The sequence below is a fragment of the Myotis brandtii genome, unplaced genomic scaffold, assembly GCF_000412655.1.
Source record: "Myotis brandtii unplaced genomic scaffold, ASM41265v1 scaffold78, whole genome shotgun sequence".
Classification (NCBI taxonomy): Eukaryota; Metazoa; Chordata; class Mammalia; order Chiroptera; family Vespertilionidae; genus Myotis; species Myotis brandtii.
The window spans coordinates 2,503,775-2,528,710 of record NW_005371131.1 but is presented as its reverse complement, the minus strand read 5'-3'; the positions used below and the strand labels follow the sequence as shown (position 1 = coordinate 2,528,710).

The 24,936-nt window shown below is 48.4% G+C and overlaps 2 protein-coding genes across 19 annotated transcripts in view; one reads left to right on the top strand and one right to left on the bottom strand.

Annotated features, from left to right (window-relative positions):
- Positions 1-22,400, top strand: part of APOL5 (apolipoprotein L, 5) — a 25,165-nt gene extending 2,765 nt beyond the window's left edge. For 3 of the 4 annotated variants that reach the window (XM_014530835.1, XM_014530836.1, XM_014530834.1), the window contains exons 2-5: positions 3,494-3,595; positions 11,029-11,149; positions 12,400-13,327; positions 16,153-17,467. In XM_014530835.1, coding sequence (XP_014386321.1) covers positions 3,565-3,595; positions 11,029-11,149; positions 12,400-13,327; positions 16,153-16,302 — 1,230 coding nt within the window. In that variant the 5' untranslated portion in view covers positions 3,494-3,564 and the 3' untranslated portion in view covers positions 16,303-17,467. The other variant, XM_005883256.2, reaches the window with a different exon arrangement.
- RBFOX2 (RNA binding protein, fox-1 homolog (C. elegans) 2) overlaps positions 19,148-24,936 on the bottom strand; it is a 197,094-nt gene continuing 191,305 nt past the window's right edge. For all 15 annotated transcript variants that reach the window (XM_014530831.1, XM_014530827.1, XM_014530832.1 and 12 more), the window contains one exon: positions 19,148-24,589. In XM_014530831.1, the coding sequence (XP_014386317.1) occupies positions 24,545-24,589 (45 nt within the window). In that variant the 3' untranslated portion in view covers positions 19,148-24,544. The remainder of the gene's footprint in view (positions 24,590-24,936) is intronic.

The following is a 24,936-nucleotide window of genomic DNA, read 5'->3' as shown; positions in this document are numbered from 1 at the left end:
GAGGAGGGGATCAAAGGGATTTGTCTCTGCTTCCTTTTGTTTAACTGCAGTGTCTGCAAAATGAAGGGTGTAGGTTCTGAATAAAAAGCCAAGAAGAGAGAAGCATTATGAGTTTCTAGATAAATTCTAAAAAGCAAATGTAAGATAATATCAATCAAAATATCTCTACTTCTATGCGCCTAAGAACAAAGAGCATGTCACAAAAATCTTCCTTACAGCTTTTTATAGGCGCTGCTCCATGTCTGTGCTGTCACATTTCCCAGGTTTCTTCTCTGGAGAATCCAATCAGCACACGGAGCCTTGACTCCGTACGTTCTGGCCAAAGTTTTTCAGCGCTTTGATTTCACCTCATTCGCTCACTTTCTTCATCTGTCTTCGGTGTTGCTTTTGTAATTTTTTAAAAATAGGGTCTCTTTTCCCTTCTGTGAATTCCAATAAGCACTTATTTTTGTGACGACTTCATTTTTCTCGTCTCTTCTTTCCTAACCTTCCCCAGTTAATTTCCTTGAGCCCTCAGAGCTATTTTAGGATCTTGCATTGTCAGGAAATTGCTTCCCTGGCTTTAAAAAAATTAATTGCCAAATCAGTGTTTGCAATTTTCATTGGCTTTTTGGTCACACTTTCCAGGTGAGTATTCTTTACCTGCCATTTATTTTTCTTGTTGTTACTGTCTTTCTTTTTTTTTTTTTTGGTGATATATACATTTTTATTGTAGTAAAATATAACATAAAACTGACCATTGTAACCATTTCTAAGTGTCCAGTTCAGTGGCATTAAGCACATTCATGTTGTTGGGCAACCATCACCACTGCCCATCTCCAGAACTTTCCATCGTCCCAAACTGAAACTGAACCACTAAACACTAACTCCCTAGGCCCCATCAGCCCCTGGTAACCACCCTTCTACTGTCTGTCTCTCTGGATTTGACTTCCTAGATTCCTCCTCTAAGTGGAATCGTACACTATTAGTCTTTTGTGACTGGCTTACTTCACTCAGTTCTGTTGAAATGACTTTCTTGGACAAAGACGGAGCTGCTCCTGTCTGGGGTGCCGCGTCAGCAAAACTCAGATAACCTTCGTGCTCCTGTAGGTGCCCTGCTGGGCCAGACACAGCCGATCCCCAAACATCACCTCTGGGCCTTCTCACCCCGAACAAGGTCCACTGTGTGGCCCCAGCCGATCAGATCTTGTCTGTCTGTCTCTTCCTTGTTCCTCTTTTTTTACCCAATAAGAGCTGCCTGCCTTCCACTCGCTGTGCATTTCTCCGAATGGAGATGGTCTGCTTCGTGAAGTGCTATAAAGTTTGTTTGTAAAAAAGACCCGAATTGTCTTCCTTAATCTTTAAAAACAAAACAAAACAGCCCTAACTGGTTTGGCTCAGTGGATAGAGTGTCAGCCTGCGGACTCAGGGGTCCCAGGTTCAATTCCGGTCAAGGGCATGTACCTTGGTTGCGGGCATATCCCCAGTAGGGAGTGTGCAGGAGGCAGCTGATCGATGTTTCTAACTCTCTATCCCTCTCCCTTCCTCTCTGTAAAAAATCAATACAATATATTTAAAAAACACACACAAAACAAAACAAAACCACCAGTTAACATGATGTCTTCAAGGTTCATCCATGTTACAGCATTATCAGAATTTTATCCCTTCTTAAGGCTGAATAATATCCCATTGCAGATATATTTCACATTTTATCTAGCCATTCATCCATGAATGGACATTTTAGCTGTTTCTACCTTTTAGCTATTGTGAATAATGCTGCTATGAACATGGACGCACACATATCATATCTGTCATATCTACTTTCAATCATTTTGGGTGTGTTCCCAGAAGTGAAATTGCTGGATCATATGGTAATGCTATCTTTAATTTTTTTAGTAACCGCCATAGTGTTGGCAGTGGCTACACCATTTTATATTCTCACAAGCAGTGCACCAGGGTTTCAGTGTCTCCACAATCTCATCAGCACTTGTTACTTTCTGTGTGTTTTGGTTTTTTATAGGCATCCTAATGGGGTGAGGTGGTAGCTCACTGTGGTTTTGACTTGTATTGCCCTAAGTCAGCGGTTCTCAACCTGTGGGTCACCAACTTGTGGGTCGCGACCCCTTTGGGGGTCGAACGACCCTTTCACAGGGGTCGCCTAAGACCATCGGAAAACACATATATAATTACATATTGTTTTTGTGATTCATCACTATGCTTTAATTATGTTCAATTTGTCACAATGAAAATACATCCTGCATATCAGATATTTACATGACGATTCATAACAGTAGCAAAATTACAGTGATGAAGTAGCAACGAAAATAATTTTATGGTTGGGGGTCACCACAACGTGAGGAACTGTATTAAAGGGTCGCGGCGTTAGGAAGGTTGAGAACCACTGCCCTAAGTGATTAGTGATGCTGAGCATCTTTTCATGTGCTTATTCTTGGCCATTTGTGTACCTTCTTTGGAGACATGCCTGTTCAAGTCCTTTGCCCATGTTTTTAACTGGGTTGGTTGTTTTTATTATTGTTGAGTTAATATGTTAGTGGAGACCTTATGTTGGCTGCTGTTTTGTGTGGACCACCTATTGGTGGGAGATTCAAATAAGGAAGCATCCAGGGCAGTGTCCTGGCACAACTGCTCCTTCTGACGTGGGGCCTTCGACTTGAGATTCAGTCGTCCCTTCTCCCAGGCAAAGGCCCTGGTCAGCTTTCAGGCTGTTCCCAGTACAGCTGCTGTCCTCCCTCTGTCTCAGGGACAAAGTGCATCCTACAAATATGGCTGTTTCTCCTTTTCTCCCGTCTTCACGGTTTCTTGGAACCAATCCAGGCTAGTGCCAACCCACACACCTTATTCTTACTATTTGAAAAAGGGACGTTAGTTTTGCGCTTTGCGAAAACCCCTCCCCTTGAACAGGGCCTTTCCCCTAAAATCTGTAGCCATTGCCCACCTTTTCCGAAATCTGCAGTTACCGGCATCCTGTCCCCTCGTCCTCCCAAAGCCTTGCTCCCATCACTTTCGGCATCCTTTTAACCTATTTGACCTACTCTTTTTTTTTTTTAACCTATTCTTCCTAGTTTCTAATAGATGGTGCTTCTATCATTTTTGTTGCTCTTGGACAATTGCCAAGAGAAGAGAAACTGATAACTTGGTCCATTCATCTTCACCCCAAGCGTTCACACAAAACGTTCTGAGCATCATCATCACACTATACGGCAGACAGGAAGGAGACATGGCGTGAGAAGAATTAGACCGGTTTCCTCCCTTTGCCTCTCCTACCTCTTGGACCACTTCCTCTGACAGTCTTTAAAGATTCCTTTTATTCCTCATTCCCTCGACACTGTTGGCATTTCCCAGGGCTCCCCCCTCAGCTCTCTTTCCCACTGAGCTCACCGTCTCCCGTGGATTTTGCATGTTTTTGAATCCCAGGTCCGCGTCTCTAGGTCTCAGCTCTGTATGAAGCCGCCGCCCTCCTGAGTGACGGCGGGTCTGCTTTCATCTTTACCAGGTGAGGCGGCGTCTCTTCTGGCCCAGACCCATCGGCACCTTTAGAGAAGCACAAGGAGCCCTAGAGGCACCATGGCCATGGTCCCAGCTGGAATCCGCTCAGGTAACCCTCCCCTCTCCTCCACAGTTTCTTCTGACCACAGGTCACCATCTCAACCGGGAACGGGGGACCCTGGAGATTGGGAAGTGGGTGAGGGTCCAGGTCCCACTCCTGCCCTATTTCCCATGAAGTCTGCTCACACTCCTCCCCCAATTAGAGGCATCTCATCCTGGGTCCCTTAGACACAAAGACCATATTTTGTGAGCCCCAAATCAGAATACATATTCAGATCACCCCCTCCAGCCCCTGCGACCCTCAGCTGGCAGGCTCTGTGGTCAGGTCGGAGGTCATCCTGTGGCTGTGCAGTCAGGACCCCCCAAAGTCCCTGAACTTGGCCTTGGGCCAGCCACACCTCCTCACTCAGTGTCCTTGCCAGAGACCATGGTGAAGTGAAACCAGGGCAGCACCTCCTACTCTTCTGGGTGGGCCTGGATCTCCGGAGCACAGCCCTTTGGCAAATGGATTTAATTATGAGATTTAACCCCAGAGAGCCTCTTCCTCCCTCTAAACCCAAACTCGGATCTCAGGGGACGGGCCTCCAGCTGATGAGCTTCGAGGGCCCAACTGAGAGATAAGGGGGCAAGATGGACAAGCTGGGGCCAGCTCACCCTTCTCATGGGAGGAGAGAGGACAGAGAGGGCAGGGCCGTGTGCGTCACTGCACCGGCTTCGGACACAGGGGAGTCCGCCTGTGCCAGGCCAGGCGTGTCCCTCGTGCCAGGGAATCTAAACCAAGCAGGGAGGACGGTGCCCTCTTTGGGAGATGAGGCGAGGCGAGGCCAGAAGGTTCGTTATTCCTTCTCCCAGATAATGTGATTCTATGAGCTTTCCCAGAGGAAGACTCCCTTTAAAAAAAAAAATCCTCATCTGAGGATATCTTTCTATTGGTTTTTAGAGAGAGTGGAAGAGAGGGAAAGGCAGGGAGAAACATGGATATGAGAGAAACACATGGATTGGTTGCCTCCTGCACACACCCTGACCAGGGCCTTGGCCAGGGAAGAGCCTGCAACACAGGTACGTGCCCTTGGCCGGGATTGAAGCCGGACCCTTGGGTCTGCAGGGCCACGCTCTACCCACTGAGCCAAACTGGCTAGGCCTGGAAGATTCACTTTTAACTACAGAAATGTGATGGGATACGGAACATGATGGTTCGTGAAAGTGGCTATGAAAGTGATGAAACACCAGTCAGGGTTCTGTTGACGTCTAATCCAGGTATAAATGCCAAAGGCTCCCACTGGAAGGAACGGCTCGGTTTTTGCGGAGACCCGGTTTCCCTCTGCTTTGCCAGCCTCAGTCCATTCACTCCCCACATAGCCCTCCCCCAGATAAAGTGGAGTCACCCCCCCTCCCCCCAGGATCTGTTCTAGGCCAGAACAGGGGAGAGAGTCAGCTATGACTTTCAACATAAACAACTTAGTATCATGAACTCTGAGCCTTTAGCTAATGTGCCCTCTGCAAGGGACAGTGGAGATAGGTAGGCAGACACCCGCCCTCCCGGAGCCGTAGAGGGGCCACTGCACAGCACTCAGCTGAGCCCTACACTGAGCCTGTCTGGGCAGAGCAAAGAAACAAAAAGCAGAACTCCTCAGCTAATGTGCCTCAAATCAAAGTGGAACAATGGCAATAAAGAACAATCATTAATAGCAGTAATAAGTAGATGGTATCAAATTGAGTCAAAATCAGATTTGAATAATTTTTTGCAAACAAGAGATATCCGGAAATAAAGATAATGCAGAGGGCCAAAATAACAGTTTAGAAAAACATGTCGTGTGTACATTTTTAAAAGATGACAGTATTCATATTTAAAACTAGTGGCCCAGTGCACGAAATTTGTGCACGTTAAAAGGGAATTCATTAGAGGAAATATTTTAATATTGCTATTTGCCCTTTCTCTATAATAGAAGTGTCAGAGATGAAAGAAAATTAGTAAAATGTATATGAAAATCTCCCTCCTGTCAGAGTCTGGGGCGCGCCACAGGACCCAGAGTCAAGTCTCCGCCCACCTGCCCGTGCCTTGAAATTGTACGAGGCCAGCCCCACCCGCATTGGGCAAGACCCAGACCCAGGCGGCCCTACCGTCATCAAACCCCGCCGGGCAAGGGGTGCAGCCTCAGGTCCTGCCGAGCGGGGGGTGCGCAGCCTCAGGTCCCCCGGCCCCAGTGCTGGGGCGGGGGTCGTGGCCTGAAGTGCCCCGGCCCGGCACCAGGGTGGGGGGTGTGTGGCCTGAAGTCCCCTGTCAAACCCCGCTGGGTGTGGGTACGGCCTGAGGTCCCCTGTCAAGCTCCACTGGGCAGGGAGCATGGCCTGAGGTCTCCTGCCCCGGCCTGGTGCCATGCAGCCTCAGATCCCTGCTGTTCAGTCATTTGGTCGTCCCTCACTAACCCCCCTGCTGGCCTGGTCGCCCCACGCAGCCTGCTGTTCAGTAGTTTGGTCGTCCCTCACTAACCCCCCTGCCAGCCTTGTCACCCCACGCAGCCTGCTGTTCAGTAGTTTGGTCGTCCCTCACTAACCCCCCTGCTGGCCTTGTCACCCCACGCAGCCTGCTGTTTGGTCGTTACTGTTACTGTGATGGCATCCCGAACCATTTGTATATTCCTCTATTATTAGTACAGATGCCTTTTGTGTCTTCCCATGTGCTCACCAGCGCCCCCTGCACACTGTGCTTCCTGTAGGAGTTGGAGATTTTATGTTAAAAGAATGAGGAACGAAGATGCCTTATTATTAAATTCTTGTATTTTAATGGTTTTTATTACAAAAGTAGCATGTTTGGTGAATCCTTCCAGAATGTTTCCCTAGTCCTATACCACATATATAATACTTAAAAAAAAAATCAAGATCATATTCTTCACTCCCCGCCTCCCCCCTTCCTTTAACTTAATATATCCGAGGTCTCATTCCCGGTCTGTTTGGATAGATTTGCCTCATTCTTTTTCACATCCTAAGCCTTTATCTCATATTGGTGTACTTTCCTGTAAACCGTCTCCCTACATGGATATTTCAAATTGTGTCCACTTGTTTTCACCACTTCAAGGACCTGGTGGGCAGCCTTGCACGTGCCTCTGTGTACACGCCAGTGTGTTTGCGTGGCAGGAATGTCTACAGGGTGGTGCCGAGTTTCGGGCCTGTGTACATTATGTTACCTGATATTCCAAACCGTCCTCCCAAAGGTTTCTATTCCAGGCTCCAGCCACGTGTCTGAGAACACACCCGCCCCTCTCTCAGCGCAGGATGCTCCCGGCATCCTTTTTACTTCTGCCAAAGTGACCAATGAAGTGGCGTCTCGCTGTGGTCTGCATTTGCATTTTCTGGCATCTCATGATGTTAAACATCTTTTCATGCGTTTATCGGCCATTGTCTTTCTTCTTCTGTGAAACATCTTTCCAAAGAACATGAGAAATCCCTGTTTATGGAAAATGAGAACCAACTGCAGTTTGAAAGAGTAGGGATTTTGTTATTGCTTCTTCTTCTTTTTTAATGCTATGTTTCTTTTTTTTAAAGATATTTTTATTTATTTTAGAAAGGAAGGGGGAGGGAGAGAGATAGAAACATCAGTGATGAGAGAGAATCATTGATTGGTTGCCTCCTGCGCGATCGGGGATCAAGCCCACAACCCGGGCATGTGCCCTGACCGGGAATCGAACCCTGACCTCCTGGTTCATAGGTTGACGCTCAACCACTGAGCCACTGCCGCTGGGCTTGTTATTGCTTCTTTACTGTTCAAGCTGGCGTGGCTCACGGTCGAAGAGTTCGATCCCGAGGCCATGGTTTAATTCCCAGTCAGGGCACATGCCCAGGTTGTGGGCTTAATCCCCTGTGTGGTGCATGCAGGAGGCAGTGGATCAATGATTCTCTCTCATCATTGATGTTTCTGTCTCTGTCTCTCTCTCCTTCTCCCTCTCTGAAATAAATTAAAAAAAATATTTTTTAAAAAAGGACAGGTGTGGGGGAGGGTGGGAGAGACAGGTTTCAGGCTCAGTGAAGAGAAATGGAGTCATGTTTATTACTCACATTAAAAACTTTAAAAAATTAAAAGCATCCCAGGAAGATGTGGCAAACAGAAAGAAACCTGCAAGCTCTTTTAGAATTTCAGAAAACAAGCAACTTTCATGTCATATAAATTGTTCCAGAAATGTGTTATTACCTATATTCTACGAAGTTTTCAGGAAAGAAAACTATAGTTCAATATCATTTATGACTCTAAGACAAACATAATGAATATGATACTAGAACATATAAATCTGTAATATACTGATGCAAAAATCTGCAATGGTTTCCACAGAATTTAAGAATAATTCAATATATGGAAATTTATGCACATAAGACACTCTACTCAAGGGATAAATAAAAAAGGAAAATTATGATAATCTCATTAGAGTCTAAAAACTCAGCACCTCATCCTAATAAAAATACGGAAATATAGGAATGAAACGTACTGCCTTAGGTGAAAGAGTGTTTTTGTAAACCAACTGCCAATAGTAAAATACTGGAGTCAATTTCATAAAATTAAATAATTTAAGAATTCAAGCTAGCCTAATGAGATATGGAACCAAAATAAGAAAAAGAAGTATTGAAAAAAATAGGAAAGAAACCCAACACTATGTATTCATGAGTTATTCATTTACTCACTATTGCAAGGAGTAAAAATTCAGTGAAGCCCAGAGGAGTACGAAGAATGAATACTGTTTCTACAGAGTAACCCGCACAAGTCAGAAAACACGATAGTAAGAGACAGTAGGAAACAACGTTGGCATGGAATGTGAAGCAGCGACAAATCTTACTTAAAGGGAAGAGAGAGAATAGCATCCTGAGAGGCCATATCGCCTTGCTGGGTAGGAGGGGATGCAGTAGACCATGGGTTTAATTAGGATCTATCCTTCTCAAAGGCACATGTTTGTCAATACGATAACAGCAAGAAACTTCCTTCCTCAAGTTTAACTAGAAATATAAGCAGCTCCCCAGGCCCTGCACGCAGAACTGCAAGCAGCCAGAAAGCAGAGGTGGGCGTGGGAGCCAATCTCTGGCCCAGTCATAGCCAGCGTGGAGACAGGAACCAGGACAGGGTCAGTGCCATCATATGAAGGACTCACATGGTTGACAAACACATGAAGACCCCACTGTGTCACAGAAGGGAGTGTGTCTATAAACATGAAGGCAGGCCCCTGTTTTTGTTTTTTTTTTTAAATTTTGTTTTATTGCTTAAAATATTACAAAAAGTAATAGAAAGCCTTACTTGGAGCTCTGAGTAATTCAAGGTATAAGGGAAGCCAATCTTCTCTAGTAGTTTAAAGTGTTTAAAAGTAAATTAACAAGTGAGTGTACATGTAGCATATTTCCCTTTTTAATAGTTTTTTAAAGTTGAAAGAATAACTTATTTATTTTAAAATGTTTTTTTCAATTTTTAAGTCTTTATTGTTTAAAGTATTACATATAGTATTACATGTCTCCTTTTTCCCCCACTGATCTCTCCCCAGCCACCCCCACCACCCAGCACATGCCCTCACCCGCCTAGTGTCTGTGTCCATTGGTTATGCTTATATGCACACATACAAGTCCTTTGATCTCTTACCCCACCCCCGCAACCCTCCCCAGCCTTCCTGCTGTAGTTTGACAGTCTGTTCGATGTTGCTCAAGGCTGGCCCCACTTGATGAAAGAGCAGAGTCATCCTATATAATAAAGATGTAATATGCAAATTAACCCTCACACCATCATAAGATGGCTGCCTACCACCAGGCCGGCAGGGGGGTTAGTGAGGGATGACCAAACCATTGAACAGCAGGCTGTGTGGAGCAACCAGGCCAGCAGGGGGGGCAGTTGGGGGTGATTAGGCTGGTGGGGAGGCAGTGAGGGGCCATTAGGCCGGCAGGGGGGGGCAGCTGGGGGAGACCAGGTTGGCAGGGGGGGAAAGTTAGGGGCAACCAGGCTGGCAGAGGGGGGCAGTTTGGGGTGACCAGGCCAGAGGGGGGCAGTTAGGGGCGGTCAGGCCAGCAAGCAGAGGCAATGAGGGGTGATCAGGCCAGTGGGGCAGTTAGGGGCAACCAGGCAGGCAGACAGGTGAGTGATTAGGAGCCAGTGGTCCAGGATTGTGAGAGGGATGTCCAACTGCCGGTTTAGACTCAATCCCCAGGATTGGGCCTAAACCAGCAGTTGGACATCCACCGAGGGATCCCGGATTGGAAAGGGTGCAGGCTGGGCTGAGGGGAACCCCCCTCGTGCACAAATTTTGTGCACCGGGCCTCTAGTCAAAAATACTCATCTGACAACAGTGTAGCAATATGGACAATACTTGTCCTACAATATTACATTTTAAAAAATAACAGACACAGTTATAGCATGCTATGAAAGCCATGTGAACAAGAATATGCATTTGAAAAATTACTGGAAGTAAATGAAAAAAAATCAACAGTATTGGGGGTGATTTCTGAGCAACACAGGAAACTGCAGCATAAGAGATTCTAAGCAAGGGTAGCTATGCAACATTATCTATGGAGGGGAGGAAAAATAATTTTTCTTCTACCCTTCTGCATTCTTATCTGAGACCCTTGTAATAAAAGAATAACCAGAAAAAAAGAAAAGTTCATTGACACATATTCTTTATGAACAAATGGGTGAGACCCAGGGAAAAATGAGTAACTCCCTAAGGAGGCTTCGAATTCAGTCTTAAGTACCATTTTCATAGAGAAAGGGGGCGGGGGGAGGGGATGCAGGCCTCCTTGAGGGGAGTAAATAATTGTTTTAGGAAAGATGAAGGATCCTTGGAAGAACAGAGGGGAGGTATGATAATTTGTGACAAAGTGTGCCTGGGTGTGGTGTCAACTTCAAGTCTCCTCTCCTGTGACAAGAGTCAACCTCCCTGGCTGATGACACTCCGGGAAGGGGACGCAGGACAGCCAGCTGCCTTTTGGAGGATCTGTCCGTAGGCAGATGAGGGGAGCTCAGAGAAAGCCTCCTGCATTGCTGCTTTACAAGTGCCTACAGCTCAAAACATTGGGTGATCAAAGAGGCATCTTTGGGGTGACATAGCCTGCTGCCCAACACCGACCTGGTTGAACAGACAAACCAACTCCTCAACTCAGGAAGGTTTGAGCAGGGACCGGACAATCCTTCTGGGATGGTAGATGCAGTGAGCTGGACGGAATGCACGCTCACTTGCTTCTCAGTTTGCAATATTATAAATAAAATGGCCCTGATCATCTTGGTGCCTATTGTTGGGTTATTGGATGATTAGCAAAAGATTCTTGTGACTAAATATGTGATAGCAAAAATTCAACAGCCACCAGAAACCTAAGAGATGCCCAGTTTGACTATATCCTAGTTAGCTCTGGGCATTGTCAGTTTGTTTAAAATCATTAGGCAAAAAATGATGTGCAACTTGTGAGACATTACAATTTTTGATGTATTCCAATTTTGCTTATTTTATTCCCAAATGTTATAATTAGATGGTCTACTTCACCAGAGCATCGTTGAAGGTCTAGCGACCATGACCGAAGAAGACATGCACTGGCTCCTCTCTGATTGGCAGGCTTGGGAGACGGTGATGGAGCAGCTTTGCTTGGAAAGGTAATCCCAGAGCAGCGATGTCTGGGGTGAAATCACCAGAGTGAGAGTTCTGTGAGAGCAGGGACTGGGCTGGTGTGCTTGCTGCCGGAATTCCAGAACCAGGAACGGCATCTGGCACACACCTGGCATGCAGTGACTTGATGGGGAAGGATGTCGGAAGCCACTCCTGCTTCCCTGGGGAGGGGTCAGCTGGCCGGTCTACCTGAGGCTGCTGATGGCCTTGCCAGGGAGCAGAGGGCTCTAACGCCACTGTCAACAGTTCCTCTGGGGCCTCGGGGCTGCTTGGGCTCAGTCGGGTGTTCCTGCGAGCCCTGCCTCCTTTCCCACAGACACACTCTCCAATATCTAAACCCACGCCCCGTCCGTGGAACGAGCCTGAGGGCCGTACAAGTCAGACTCTTACGAGTCGTAGGAAGTCGACTGCAGCATCCGGCACAGGCCCATGGTGTCCACTTTGGAAGCCCCACATCCTGTAAGACAAGGCGCCTCTCCTGGCCTGTTAACACGCGAGCGGAGTAGAACCCGCTGTTCCCAAGCACGACCACCCTCTGTTAGAAATTTACTTCCAGTTTCCAAAATATACGCGTGTTGGAGTGAATGGCCATGAGCCCTTCCCTAGGGGAGAGGTGATATTTGGTGTCTCCCTGCAGTCCCCCCACTTTTTTTAAGAATATAGGTTATTTTACCATTTTTTAATATATGTCTAATACATACACATGATACAAAACTTGAAAGGAACAGAAGGGCAAACAGTAAAAAGTAAGTGTCCCTCAAAGCTTTGGCCCCAGGTCCCCGCTCCCTCCCCAGAAGCAACCACAATTTCCAGGTAGATCCCCTTTAAATAGAAAAAAATGGAAATGGAGACATGGCTTCCACAGGCTCTTATACTCGATTTCCCAGGACAGATCTGCTCACAGCCTGTACAGATGCACAAATTACGCACAGAGGTATGTTTATTAAGAAAAGGTTTGGTGACGAAAGCCAGTGATGCGTTTATATTGTGTCTGATTCATCACATCGGTGTCACAGCCGGTCAGGCCGTGCAGGGGGCTCGCATCACCAGCTCCTGCCGCCAAGGGGGCCAGGCCCGAGGGCCACCCTCTGTCACACTGCTCCCCAATTGTACCTTGATTCCCAGGGCGCTGCTCCCTGAGTGCGTTCGAGACCTGAGATGACCTAGAAGTCTTCAGCCTCCCAGGTGAGCCTGTCCCCAGGTTGGGAAAACACGCGTGTGCTGTTTCTGCCCACAGGGATGAAGCCGATGCGCTGTACTATATCGTGGTCCGGGAGCTGATGCGACGGGAGGAAGGGTTCAGGCCATCTGGGAACCTGTCCCAGGAGGAGATGATGTTTCTCCGAGAGTTTCCCTTGCGGAAGCATAAGCTGGAAAACACTATCAGTGAACTTCGCAGCATCGCAGACCAAGTTGACAGAACCCACAAGATGCTCACCAAGACCAGCCTGGTGGCCAGCTCCTCGGGGGCGGTGTCCGCCGTCATGACCATCATGGGTGTGGCCCTGGCACCGGTGACAACAGGAGGGAGCCTGCTACTCTCAGCAGCAGGGCAGAGCCTGGGGTTAGCAGCTGCTGCCACCAACATTTTGACAAGTGTCTTAGATAATAGGAGCAATTCGGCAGCAAGAGACAGAGCCAGCAGACTGGCGAGTCTCCCCACAGACCCGGAGGCTGGAACCGGTGAAGAGATACATTCCTCTAAAGGAATTTTTGTTCAGAGATGTGTTAACACTCTCGGGAGCATCAGGCAGCTTCATGCCTTCCAGAGGGCCCAGGCCAACCCCGGCTTCATTGCGAGGGTCAGGAACTTCGTGGCCACAAGGCGTGTGCCCTTCTGGAGGGCCACAGGGGTGCAGAGAGCGGCAGGGGCGCCTGCTCTGGCTATGACCCGCGGTGCCCGGATGCTGAGCGTAGCTGGGGCTGGCTTCTTGCTCATGCATGACTTGAGAAGCATCCAGGAGAACTGGAGGCACCTGGAAGAGGGGGCGAGGACGGAGACGGCCAAGGAATTGAGGATGCTCGCCTGGGAGCTGGAGCAGGAGCTGGACCAGCGGTCCCGGCGCTATGAGCTGACCATCCAGAAGCTGGAGAGGAGCTCGCCACTGAACCAGGAAAGAGGAAGAAGGGCAAGGCTGCCGAGGATGAGTGGGGATGCTAACCAGGCAGGCATGGAAATAGGCTCATAATCACAACTGCCTTTTCCAGGGAGGACTTTCCCACACTCCTCCCTTGAATGTGGCCCCTCCTGCTATTTCCAGCATCCCGTGCTTTTCTCCCAAAGCGCTGACCATGCATTTCTTTTTTTTTTTTTTTTAACATATTTTGATTTTTTACCGAGAGGAAGGAAGAGGGATAGAGAATTAGAAACATCAATGAGAGAGAAACATCGATCAGCTGCCTCTTGCACACCCCCTACTGGGGATAACCGGAATCGAACCTGGGACCCTTCAGTCCGCAGGCCAACGCTCTATCCACTGAGCCAAACTGGTTAAGGCTGACCATGCATTTCTGAAATCACCCGTTTGTTAGGTGCTGGCTGGCTGTCTTTCTGCAGAGCGCCCCCTGGGGGCGGCGGGTGAGTAGTGCTGGGCACACAGCAGGTGCGCCCTAGTTGTGTTGAATGACGTGAGTCTGGCATTTCATGATAAAGGCGACACTTCAAATGAGTCGAGAAAGGATCGTTACTTGAAAAGGAGTTTGTATTCCTAGACTCTCTTATTCAGAAACATAACTATCTATTTGTAGAAAATGAAAACGACTATCAGGAAAATGAAGCAGAATTTCAAAATTCCTCCTTAATTCTACAGAGAGGGTGGGGTGGGGCCAGGTAGCAAGGCCACTGTCTGAGACGCTGGAAAGAGACACAGAAGACTGTAAGGCTCATAAATTCATTCACTCATTCATTCACTCATTAGTTCATTCATTGACCCATTAATTGGGGCCAGTGACGGGGCCAAGGACGAAGAAAGTGTTCCCAATCTCGTCTGCATGTTGAAATCGCCTAGGAAGCCTTAACACACACCGATGAGTGGGTCTAACTGATGTGGGGTAGGACCCGGGCTTTGGACATTTTAAAGGCTCTCCTAGTGGTTCTGCGTGTGGTGAGTTTGGGACCCCCTGTTTTAAAGGGAGGGGCTTTCTTCCCATTCCTCTACAGTTGAACCTCGTTTCTCGACCGTCTCTCATCTCCAACAACCTGGTTCCAGGCCAAGTTGCTCACAGAAAAAAGTCCCCCTTGTGGATCAAAACTTCCATTTTCGAACAGACAACCCTTTCAAGTGTGGTATCAGCATGATAAAAGGCTTCTGGAAGGCAACAGGCAAAGGAGAGAATGCTTTGGTTGCTGGCAATTAGCATAATTTTAAAACATAAAGAAGCCATCAGCCTAGGCTGTTTTGATGCAGAGGATAGAGCATCAGCCGGCAGACTGAAGGGTCCCGGTTCAGTTCTGGTCAAGGGCATGTGCCCGGGCTGCAGACTCAATCACCAGATTCTCTTTCATCATTGATGTTTCTCTCTCCCTCCCTCTCCCTTCCTCTCTGAAATCAATAGAAATATATTTAAAAAATAAAATAAAGAGGCCATCAATTACCTAATGCTAATGTTGCTAAGGGTGTGAAAGTGCTCACAAAACAGCAATCACAGGCAACTGAATAGGTGGAAAAACTGTTGTGGATCGGATAAACGAAAAGCAGTTAGCCTGTGATAGCATTTCAGTGGTAGCATTTCAGAGGCAGTGATATATAAAAAATTCCTTTAAGATTAGTAGAGGGTGGTTTGATAAATTTAAGAGAAGAAGTGTTTATAAATTAAACAGTATATTAGACATAGCCTAATATATAAAAATCCAGGGGCTGTCATGACCTAAATGACCAGACGGACAACTGAACAGCAGGCTGTGTGGGGCGACCAGGCCGGCAGGGGGGTTAGTGAGGGACGACCAAAAGACTGAATAGCAGGCTAGTTGGGGGTGACCAGGCTGGCAGGGGGGGCAGTTAGAGGCAATCAGGCAGGCAGGCATGTGAGCAGTTAGGCGCCAGTGGTCCTGGATTGTGAGAGGGATCCTGGATTGGAGAGGGTGCAGACTGGGCTGAGGGGACCCTCCTCCTCCCGTGCACTAATTTCGTGCACCGGGCCTCTAATACTGTATATAAGAAAGGTTGAAACAGGGAATCATTTGTGGGTCTGGAGCAGATTAATTCAATTTACATTATTTCTAATGAGAAAAATGATTCAGTTTTTGATCACATCGCTCTTAAAAGGCCTTCTGGAACAGATTAAGTTTGAGAAATGAGGTTCCACTGTACATCCATATCCTTTTACCCACCAGGTACATTTTCCAGCTTCTTAATAACCCAGGGGCAGATTTGGGGGGTAAACTATTCTACACAAGGATTCATATTCTGAAGGGTCTTGCCCACCCTTCCCTTGCCTGTCTTGGAGCAAGTACAAGCTCGGGCCAGGTGCCTGCAGGGCACGGAGGATCCCGTGAGAAAAGACAGTCTCTGCCCTCATGAAACTTGGAGAGGGACAGACCCCAGATAAGCCATTAATGAGGAGGAGAGGTAAATGGAATGGCATGAGGAGGACAGGGTGGGGGGTACTCCCAGGGTGGTGGGGCGGGGAGGTGGCAGTGGGAGGTGGGGAGGAAGCGCCAGGCGGTGAGAGAAGCAGGTGTCTTCTGCTTCTGCTCCGTGGACATGCATTCTGGGCTTGTGCCCTTGCCGGTCACCTCACTGGTCCCTCTGCACATGGCCTGTGTGCATTTCCAGCCAGAGGGGCCAGACATTAAGTTCTTCAAAGCCCAAGTGTTATTTAGCACCTGTGTGCCGGCATGTGTGGGGCCCAGCTGTGAACCAGACCATCGGAGGCTGCGGTATAGGTGGGAGAACTACCTCCTGTGCTAGCTGGGCGCCCAGGCGAACCTGTGTGAGATCCCAGTCATGCCACGGAAGTGACTAACTCCTTCCTTCTCCTTTCGCCCTAGCTGGTCAGGCTGGCCCCAGCAGAGGCAAAATTCGAGTCTTCAACCAGGAACAGGTCTGCCTGCGACGGGGCACCCAGAGAGGATGCTAGGAGACCTGCAGTGCTTTGTGGTAACCCCTGGGGACTCCAGAAATACCAGGGACCAGACTAGATTTGCAAGAGATCAGACGCTCTGTGGGGGCGGACAGGGTTAGAGTCCAAGGAGACCTAAATATACATGTCAGTTTAGACTGGGGCTGAGACACATTTAGAACACGTGTATTTTCCAAATGGTATGTAACTACACAGTACAATTATAATCAAATGGGAAAACCCCTTTGTTTTACAATAAGCTATGCTCTGCTCCCCTGCCACCCCCCCCTCCTCACGCGGTCCCCACCCTGTCACCACAGTCACACCATGCACGCAGTCTTTGTTGCTCAAGCTTAGATAGGGTCTACATTCCCAGTGGCAAGGAGAAGGCAGCGATTCGAGAAAAGCCGTTACTGGGAGGAAGTTATCACTTTATAGCAGCAGAATTTATAACTGAAAAATGGGACACCCTTAAAATGTTCCAACACTAGGAGACTGGTGCAATACAAGCTAGTCATCCACGTAAGAGACTATTATGTAGCCATCAAAACGATGCTCAATAGTTGGATTAACATGGAAAATGTTGTTTTATCAAGTTAGGTGAGGAAAGCAGAATGAAAATTATCTATATACTTTCTCACCTTTTACCTAACCAGAGGAAACATCTCTCAAGCCTGTGTGTAGAAACACACACACACACACACACACACACACACGCAAGCACACACGCACACGCACGCACAGCGAGGTCACACTGCAGCTATCTTTATTTAGAGGGAATTGTGGTTACTGTTCCCTTCTTCTCTTTGCCTTTCTGTACTTTTCAAGTTTTCTATTATGTGAATTACTGTTTTATAAAATGAAAAACCCCACATTATAAATATTTACATCAAAATTAAAGAGACAGCCTGCTGTTCTTAAATTAGCCTCTTAAATCACCGGCAGGAATGGTCTCCTCCTCACGGCTGAATGCAGCCTAAGTGGGAGAAGATGAGTGTTTTCATGGAAGACCATTCCCGTGATGTTAGCAAAGGCTGACAATGAAGGAAGCCTGGTCTTTTGGGTTTCTGGACCAATCCCAATGTGTGTGTGTATGTGTATTTGTGTGTATGTGTGTGTTTGTGTTCGGGTGTATTTATGTGTATATTTGTGTGTGTGCTGGTATGTAATATTCCCCAACAACCAATTCTGTGACACGAACAAGGTGTCTGAGAATTGAGTTAAACTCAGACACTGTCTACCCTGTGATCCAACAGGTTGAGGGCTCCATCCACAAGGCCGCCCCACTCATACACCGATCGCAAGTCAGTGACACAGTTGACACCTGTGCTTCTGACAGACTGGCTACGAGTCAGAGGTTCTCATGATCCCCCCTTGGATTTGATTAATTTGCTAGAATGGCTCGCAGAACTCAGGAAAACTCAGGTGCCCATGTTGGACTGCAAGCTGGACTGGACCCTGCCTCGGGACTTCACCCTCGTGCCTGTACCTCTGCGTCAACTGCACCCTATTTTCCCATACCCCTGGCAACAGGGTTTTTAGAAACACCTATCAACTTGGAAACTGTATCACTTTAAAATGTGGGAAAAAGCAGTTAAACACACATTGGTTTATTGAATGCTGACATGTGCCAGGCACCGCAGATACAGCAGAGAACAGGACAAAGCCCCTGACCTCCAGGCGCTCATGTTCTAGTGCAGACAACAGATATCGCAGCAGCAGGGAGCACCTCACCCAGGGCCTTACCATCGGGGGCGGGGGGGCCGGGGCTGACCAGGGACGCATGCACAGAAGCACATCACGATGCCCTTCATGCTGTAACAGTGCTGCTTAGGGACCAGACGTTGGTGTGTGTGTGTGTGCGCGCTGCTGGGGAAACAACACAGGCAGAGACCATTAAGGAAAGGAGGCCAGACAGGCCAGCTTGTCCTGGGTGGCAGCGTGGAGGAACTCACTCCCCTTGGCCCGTCACAGTCCAACGTGCAAGTGGGAGATCTCGGAACACGGGAGTGCTGAGCACCACGAGGCAAAGCACCCAGAAGCGTCCACTGGCTGTCACCACAGGGGCTGCTTCGGGGTCCTGCGGGGAGAAGCCAGCCAGCAGCAGGGTGAAGAGTAAGTGGACACAGCGGGCAGAAGCTTATTCCAGAAGTTTGCCGTGAAGGAGAGGACTTGGGCTCTTGAAAGATTATTTGTTTTAATGTGTTTGAAAGAGTTAAGGGTATTTAAATGCCACAGGAACTAGAGGGCAAAGGTTAACCACGCTGGAGAAGGCGGGAGAGGACGGACCCCTCTTCCAGGAGAGCAGGAGCGAGGGGAGAACGGGTGAGCTCAGGCAGGTGCAGATGTGGTAGCAGAGTTCAACCCAGGAGCTCCCGGCGATGGCTGATCTTCTCCATGAAACAGGAGGTCAGAGATCGGGGAACTCCTGGCCAGAGGGATGGCCGGGAAAGCACAGGTAAGAAAGAAAAGGGCGGGCGGGCCCGTGGAGAGCACTTCCCGCAGGTAAGGAGAAGGCTCAGGAGCCAGGGAAGGCAGTGACAGAGGGGAGGCAGGAAGGTGCCTAAGGCTGCAGGAAGGTCAAGTGGGTGGACTGGGCCCGGGGTCACGGTGTGGCCAGCAGTCAGGAGTTGGAGCGGATGGGGGTGAGGCAGTGAAGCTGAGGCTGAGAGGAGACTGCAGAAGCAGGAGCACCAGAGCAGCTTCTGCACAGACGGGCACTCAGAGGGCGGAAGCCACAGGGAGGCTCCCGTGGCCCGGGCCCTGGGCCTCACCGACCTCTCAGTGACCCCGTTAGGCGGCTTACACATTTAGGAAGCCATTTGCTGCCTTCTTTTTTTCATCTGAAGTCAAATCCACGTTGTATCTTTGAGCCTCCAGGAGGCAACAGGGATGATGGATCCACACACACACAGGCCAGAGAATGGTGTTTCTCTCTTTTATTTAAAAACAGTGCTTCATTACCATTGGCAAAGGCAGAGGCGGTGCTCCCCCTTCGCGTAGAGTTTATAAAAGCCAGCAACATGATCAATAATTTATACACATGGATAGTAATACAAAAAAAAATAAGGAATAAAAGCTAAAGATCTAACTACTCCGACCTTCACAATTCCAGCTACTTGATAATAATAGGAGTAACCCAATGAATACTGTATGGTCTGAAAGCTACTATACAATATGATTCTTAACGAGAAGGGAGGGAATCAGAGGCTGTCACAAAGCCCTGGGTGCTTCTCTGGAGTCCGCAGGGAAACAGGACCCTGGGCGAGCAGCTCGGGGGTCCTAGGAAGTGATCCGGGGAGGGGAGGGAGAGAAGGCGAGGTGGTCAGTTACACAAGCATCCCATGTGATGCCCCCGTGCCCCGAAGGTACCTGTTTGCCATGGCAATGGGAGGGGCCGGAGAGTGCATGTGGCGTGGAGGACGGTTCAGTCCCTGCCACGGGGGTGGGGAGGAGAGGTGCTGTGGCGTTTTGAGCCTTGCAAAGATTTGGACTGAAGAGCTCAGAGACTCAGAGGGCCGTCTGCCGGGAACAGGGACCCCGGCTCTCAGCTCTGCAGCCCTAGCTTACGTGTGTCAGCCCCAGGTTTGCTCCAGCTTTTCACAAGCAGAATTATAACACAAGAAAAACAATTCATATCCCTTAGGGAAAAAAGAGGATCAATTCATCACTCGATATATAATACAGCCAAAATGAGCTGCCAAAACAAGCACACACACACACAAATACTGTGAACAGAAAAATACAGGAAAATGACTAAGCTCGGAGTCTTGATGGGGCACCGACACTGCTTAAAGCACTTAGTCCCCAGAAAAACTAAACCAAAAGAAACAATTTTTTTTTTTAATTCAAAAACTCGTGGACCCCCCTGGGAATCTGGTGTTGCTAACAGGGACAGGGGGTGGGGAGAGAGAAGAGAACCAACGTTCCCTTTCTGCCTGCAGTGTGACCTGAGCCCTCACCGCCGGCACACAGGGCGCATGCCGACAGAGGCCTGAGTGCCGCACTGGCAGGCTCCTTAAAGGCAAGGTTGAATGTTGGCTGATGGACGTTCTCAGTTACCAATCCCTGCCGACCAGCACCACCATGGCTGAAGTGATCGACCGTTTTCCTGAGTAAACTAACTGGCTACAGTGCTGGTGACGTGGACGGGAACTCAGCCCCCACAGCCAACTGCGACCCTCCAGCACTCCTGCGCCTCGGCTCCTCGTGGGATTCAGGAATTTGAGAACCGGCTGTAGTCTGGTCTGCAAGTCTCACTGTAAAGACAGGTGCCAGGGACTCCGCCACACTCACTCCACCAGAGGGCACGTGCTGGCTTAGGGCACCCGGAGCCGACTTGCGAAGGGCCCTGCGTCATGCTCCACTAGCTCCCCTTACACTAAGAGCTAGCGCTTGGATGGCTATGGCCTGGTTGATCAGTAAAGCAAGTATGAAGGAAGTACAGAGGAAAGGGGAAAGGGAGGGAAGAGGCTTTTGAACAGTAACATTTTCAAAAAATAAAATAAAATAGTGTTTTATGCAACAGAGAATCAAGTTTCACTGTGTACACTACAAATGGTCAAACATTTTCAAGAGCAAGACAAAATAAAAACACACAAATTTACGTTTGATGTTCACCTTGCCCACTATTTTTTTCCTATCTTAAAACAGTGCAAACAGGTAACTTATGCTTTTAAAACACCACTACCCCTTCCCTACCCCCCAAGGTCTCTTTCCTCCTATTAGCCGGGGGTGGGGTGAGGGTGGGGGTAAAATCTGCAATTCTGCAAATGTTACTGTGCTAAAGGGTCGCAAGCAGCAGAGAAGCGGCCGGCCTTGGCGAAAGGGGAGGGTTTGGACAACGTCCCCTTTCCCTCCTTACACGTCTAGTGCCTTCCAGACTGTCCCTCGCTTGGCCTCGCTCTCCTGCCGGAGGGAAGGGGGGTAATCAAGCCCGCCTCGCAGATCCTTGGAGCTGCTTCCATCCCAAGTTTCCACCTCCCTCCTATCTGGAAGCTACGTGACTAGTCATAGGGTGATGGCGACTCACCGACTTATCGGCTACCTCTAGGAAAGTCTAACCTACACTAAGAGCAGTTCAGCCCCTGAGGAGTCACACTTGTGAAGAAAAGCTGCTATCGCTTATTTCTAGGAAATAGATCTCCACTAGCTCCCCTTAAACTAAGAGCTGAGCCCCAGCCCCCTTCTTTTTTAAGGAAAATAAGAGGCTCCATTCTGACTGTGGCTGTTGAAGGATAATGGTGATGGTAGGTTTTGTGAAACCTGAGAGCCTTAGAAAGGACGAATCGCCACAGCTGACCCCTGATCCAGGTCCTTGGGAGCTGAGCTATTGTAACACTAGGGATTCTGGGAAAGACCTAAGGACAGCTCTCTGGGGGGAAAGAGGCATGTTTAGATAAAGATCTCCACTAGGGGTCTCCTTGAAGGAGCCCAGCTTCTAAGAGTAAGATGCTTAGTATAGAAAGTCCACGTCATGAGCTAAGTAAGCTGCTGAAATCTCTCCTGCACGGTGACTCAGCATCAGTATGTTTTTAGGAATTATCAACCAGCACGCGCTAACGAACTCGCAAGATGCCAAACTCTCTTCTGACTCGGCTGCTTAGTCCAGTGGGGACTTGAGCCAGGAATGGACAAGCTCTAATGCCTTGAGGAACCTGCCTCTGATGGAGTCTCAAAGTTCAAAGGTGGATGGGAGGCCAATACCGCCAAATCCAGGGGTTTCCGAGCCCTACTCCTCAGTGTGGATACCCAAAACTAGAGGCCCGTTAGTGAGAAGCAGAACTCATCTGGTCCTGCTCAGGAGGGAGCTAGAGGGAGCCGTGTTACCACCCCCTGGAAGGCAGCAGAAGCCCTCGGAGAACACGGAGCTTGCCTGGGGTCCTCAGCCAGAACCAGCTGAACTGAAACGCACAAAGGGTACCTCCCGCTCAAGCTCTGCCTCCTAAAAGGGTCATGGGAGCTGCCTTCTCCACCCTTCCCTTCACCCTCATCCCTTTCTGGAGAAGAGAAGACTCTCAAGCTCACTGCCCTCCTCCCTGCTGCGGACGCAGCTGTTCAGAATGTGGCCTTGTCTCCAAGGGTGTCTTGCCATTCTGTGAGAACGGCCCTCTTTGAACATGACACGGAATTTCTCTCGGTTCCTTTAGTCAGTAAAAGCTCTCCCTCAAAACAAAAGAGAATAAGAAAAAGAAATCCTCCTGCCCCCATTCTCTAGAAATTCCCACCCCCCACCGCTAACTAAAAGATTTATATACACACAACAAAAACTGTCTTCACAGCAACAAATCAAACTTTGGCTTGGGGAGGAGAACCCTTAAGAAGTGGCCAGTGGACTGGGCAGTTTGGTGTCCCCTATTCTACACAATCCCCAGAATCAACAAGAATTGCATCGAGGCCTCTAGCTTCCATGATGTCTCCCAGTTGCTAGGACAGAGGATCCTCAAGGGGAGAGACATGTATTCTATCCGACAGGCCAGTCCTTCCCAGATACAAGCCTCTGCTTACAAAGAATGCTTGATGCTGTCGTATGTCAGTCACTTTGATTCAGGGACACGAATCAGTTATCAGTCAAGAACATGTGTGGAGGCAGGAGTTAAAAAACCAAAACCAAACCCATAACACACCGGAAGCTCTGTGTCTTTGAATTACTCCCTTTATCAGCTATCCCTGGGGTGAAAAGTCACCCTAGTACCAATGTGAATAGACCAGGGAGCCAGACAAATGGTGCTTTTCTGTTTTCTATGCCTTCATGCTGGAAAGGCAGGACCCTTACCTCTATCAGTAACAGCTAACAGCTAGAAGAGAAACACTTTCTTCCCTACCTCGATCACACACACAGGGGAAGGCAGGCAGCAACAGCAGTGACCCACTGCACGGGCCGCCCCGTAACTCCTGGCCATCTCTGCCTCCTTCCCTACGGGAGAGCAGCCTCGGGGCTTCGTGCTTTCTGTCCTGTAGTGTCCACGAATACCAACTGGTCCAGGGTGCTCAGCTGCGGTCTTTGGAGGATAATGAGAAGCTGGGTGGAAGGGCCACGGGGGCTCAAGACTGGAGAGAGAAGTGACTCATAAAGGCTCTGGAGGATGACATTCCTATGGCTTTGGAGCTAGTACAGTGCCATCGCCGCCCTGACAGGCCCTGGCCACCAAGCCTCCCAGGGACAGCTGGCCTAGGACGCGGTGCTTGTCTCTTGCCAAGTCTTCATTCTGTCTTGCACTCTGCACTGACTTTCTGATGGAAGAGGAAGATCGGGAGTATCAGAGTGCCTTGCAGACACGGCCTAACATCCTTTCTCTTCTCTTGACCCTCTGTACTGGCTCTTGACAGATTGTACTTCATCCTCAAACCGTGTCCAGGAAGAAAGCTGGCCACTAGCTATTTATTTACTTTTCTGTCCCTGGGTCCTAAATTCCTGAATCTTGAGGACATGGGGGCAGGGTGTTCATAAAAGGATAGATGAGCTAAGCTGTGGTTCAATTAAAAGGGAAGGAGCCCAGCAGGAATGCTAGGATGGCAAGAAAGAAAAGAATCTTTTTCATACTCCAGAGTTCATTCTGAGATTAGTTTCCTAATGAGGTGTTTATTATCCACAGTCTGAGAGCAAGTTTGGAAATATTAATATTATAATTCCAAAAACTCTGCCAACTGTCTCAGGCTGTGCATGTAAGATGATTGTAAAAAGAATGGAGAAGACAGGAGGGAAGAGGAGAGGAAAGTGAATTTTTAATTCTCCTGCTTGGCAAGCACAAATTCCTATCATCTATTAGCATGTGGGTTCCAGCCACAACCAATCAGAATTGCCTGCCAAAGACCAGAAACTCAGAAGACTAGAAGACTATCCTGTTGCAGAAAATCTTTCCCACTTCTGCGTGTCCCCCCGCTGGCCAGCACCAGATACACTTTGGTAATTCTGTCTGCTGATTTCTGATCAGACGCAGCTCTCAGTTCCTAATCTCTCTCCTCCCTCATTAATTGCCTCTTCCGTGATTGACAGAAAGCTAAGCACGGACATACAGACATGGAAATGCATTTTGTTTTTTTTACCACAGTTAAAAAAAAAAAGGAAAAAAAAGAAAAAGAAAAAATGCACAATCTTTGGAACAAAAGAATTAAAGGCAGAAATTTAAAGGAAAAATACATATTCAAAGAACATAGTGAGGTATAAAAAAGTATTCTCTCTTTTTTTGTGTTTTTTTGTTTTGTTTTGTTTTGTTTGTTTTTCCTCTTCATCTTGCTATAGAGTTCCTCTACTAGTAAATATTGCAATAGCCAGGCCTCATGAACTGGGGGCTGTCCCACTTGCAGGGTCTCACGTCACTTCAGTAGGGGGCAAATCGGCTGTAGCCACCTCGGTATAAACTCGCCTGCAGTGATTAAAGACATAAAAACAATTAAAAGGTTGATGAGAGATTTGGGAAAACAGCTTCCTTAGAAGCTTCAAAGCAACTGATGCGATGCTGCCAGGGGCAGCGCAGTCGGGAAACCACCTCGGCCTCTGAGAGGCTCGAAGCAGCGCCCAGGACACTTACTGCTGACCCGAGCTTCTCAGAGTGAGGGCATGCCAACGGGGCACTGCGTTATCCACATGAACTAGCACAGAAGGGAAAGTCAGCACAGTTCACAACTAGGTCTGTCGATGGGTCTTTGTTTACCTTGACTACATCATTACAACCGTGACCTTCTTACACTTACCTGTCAATGGGGGACATGC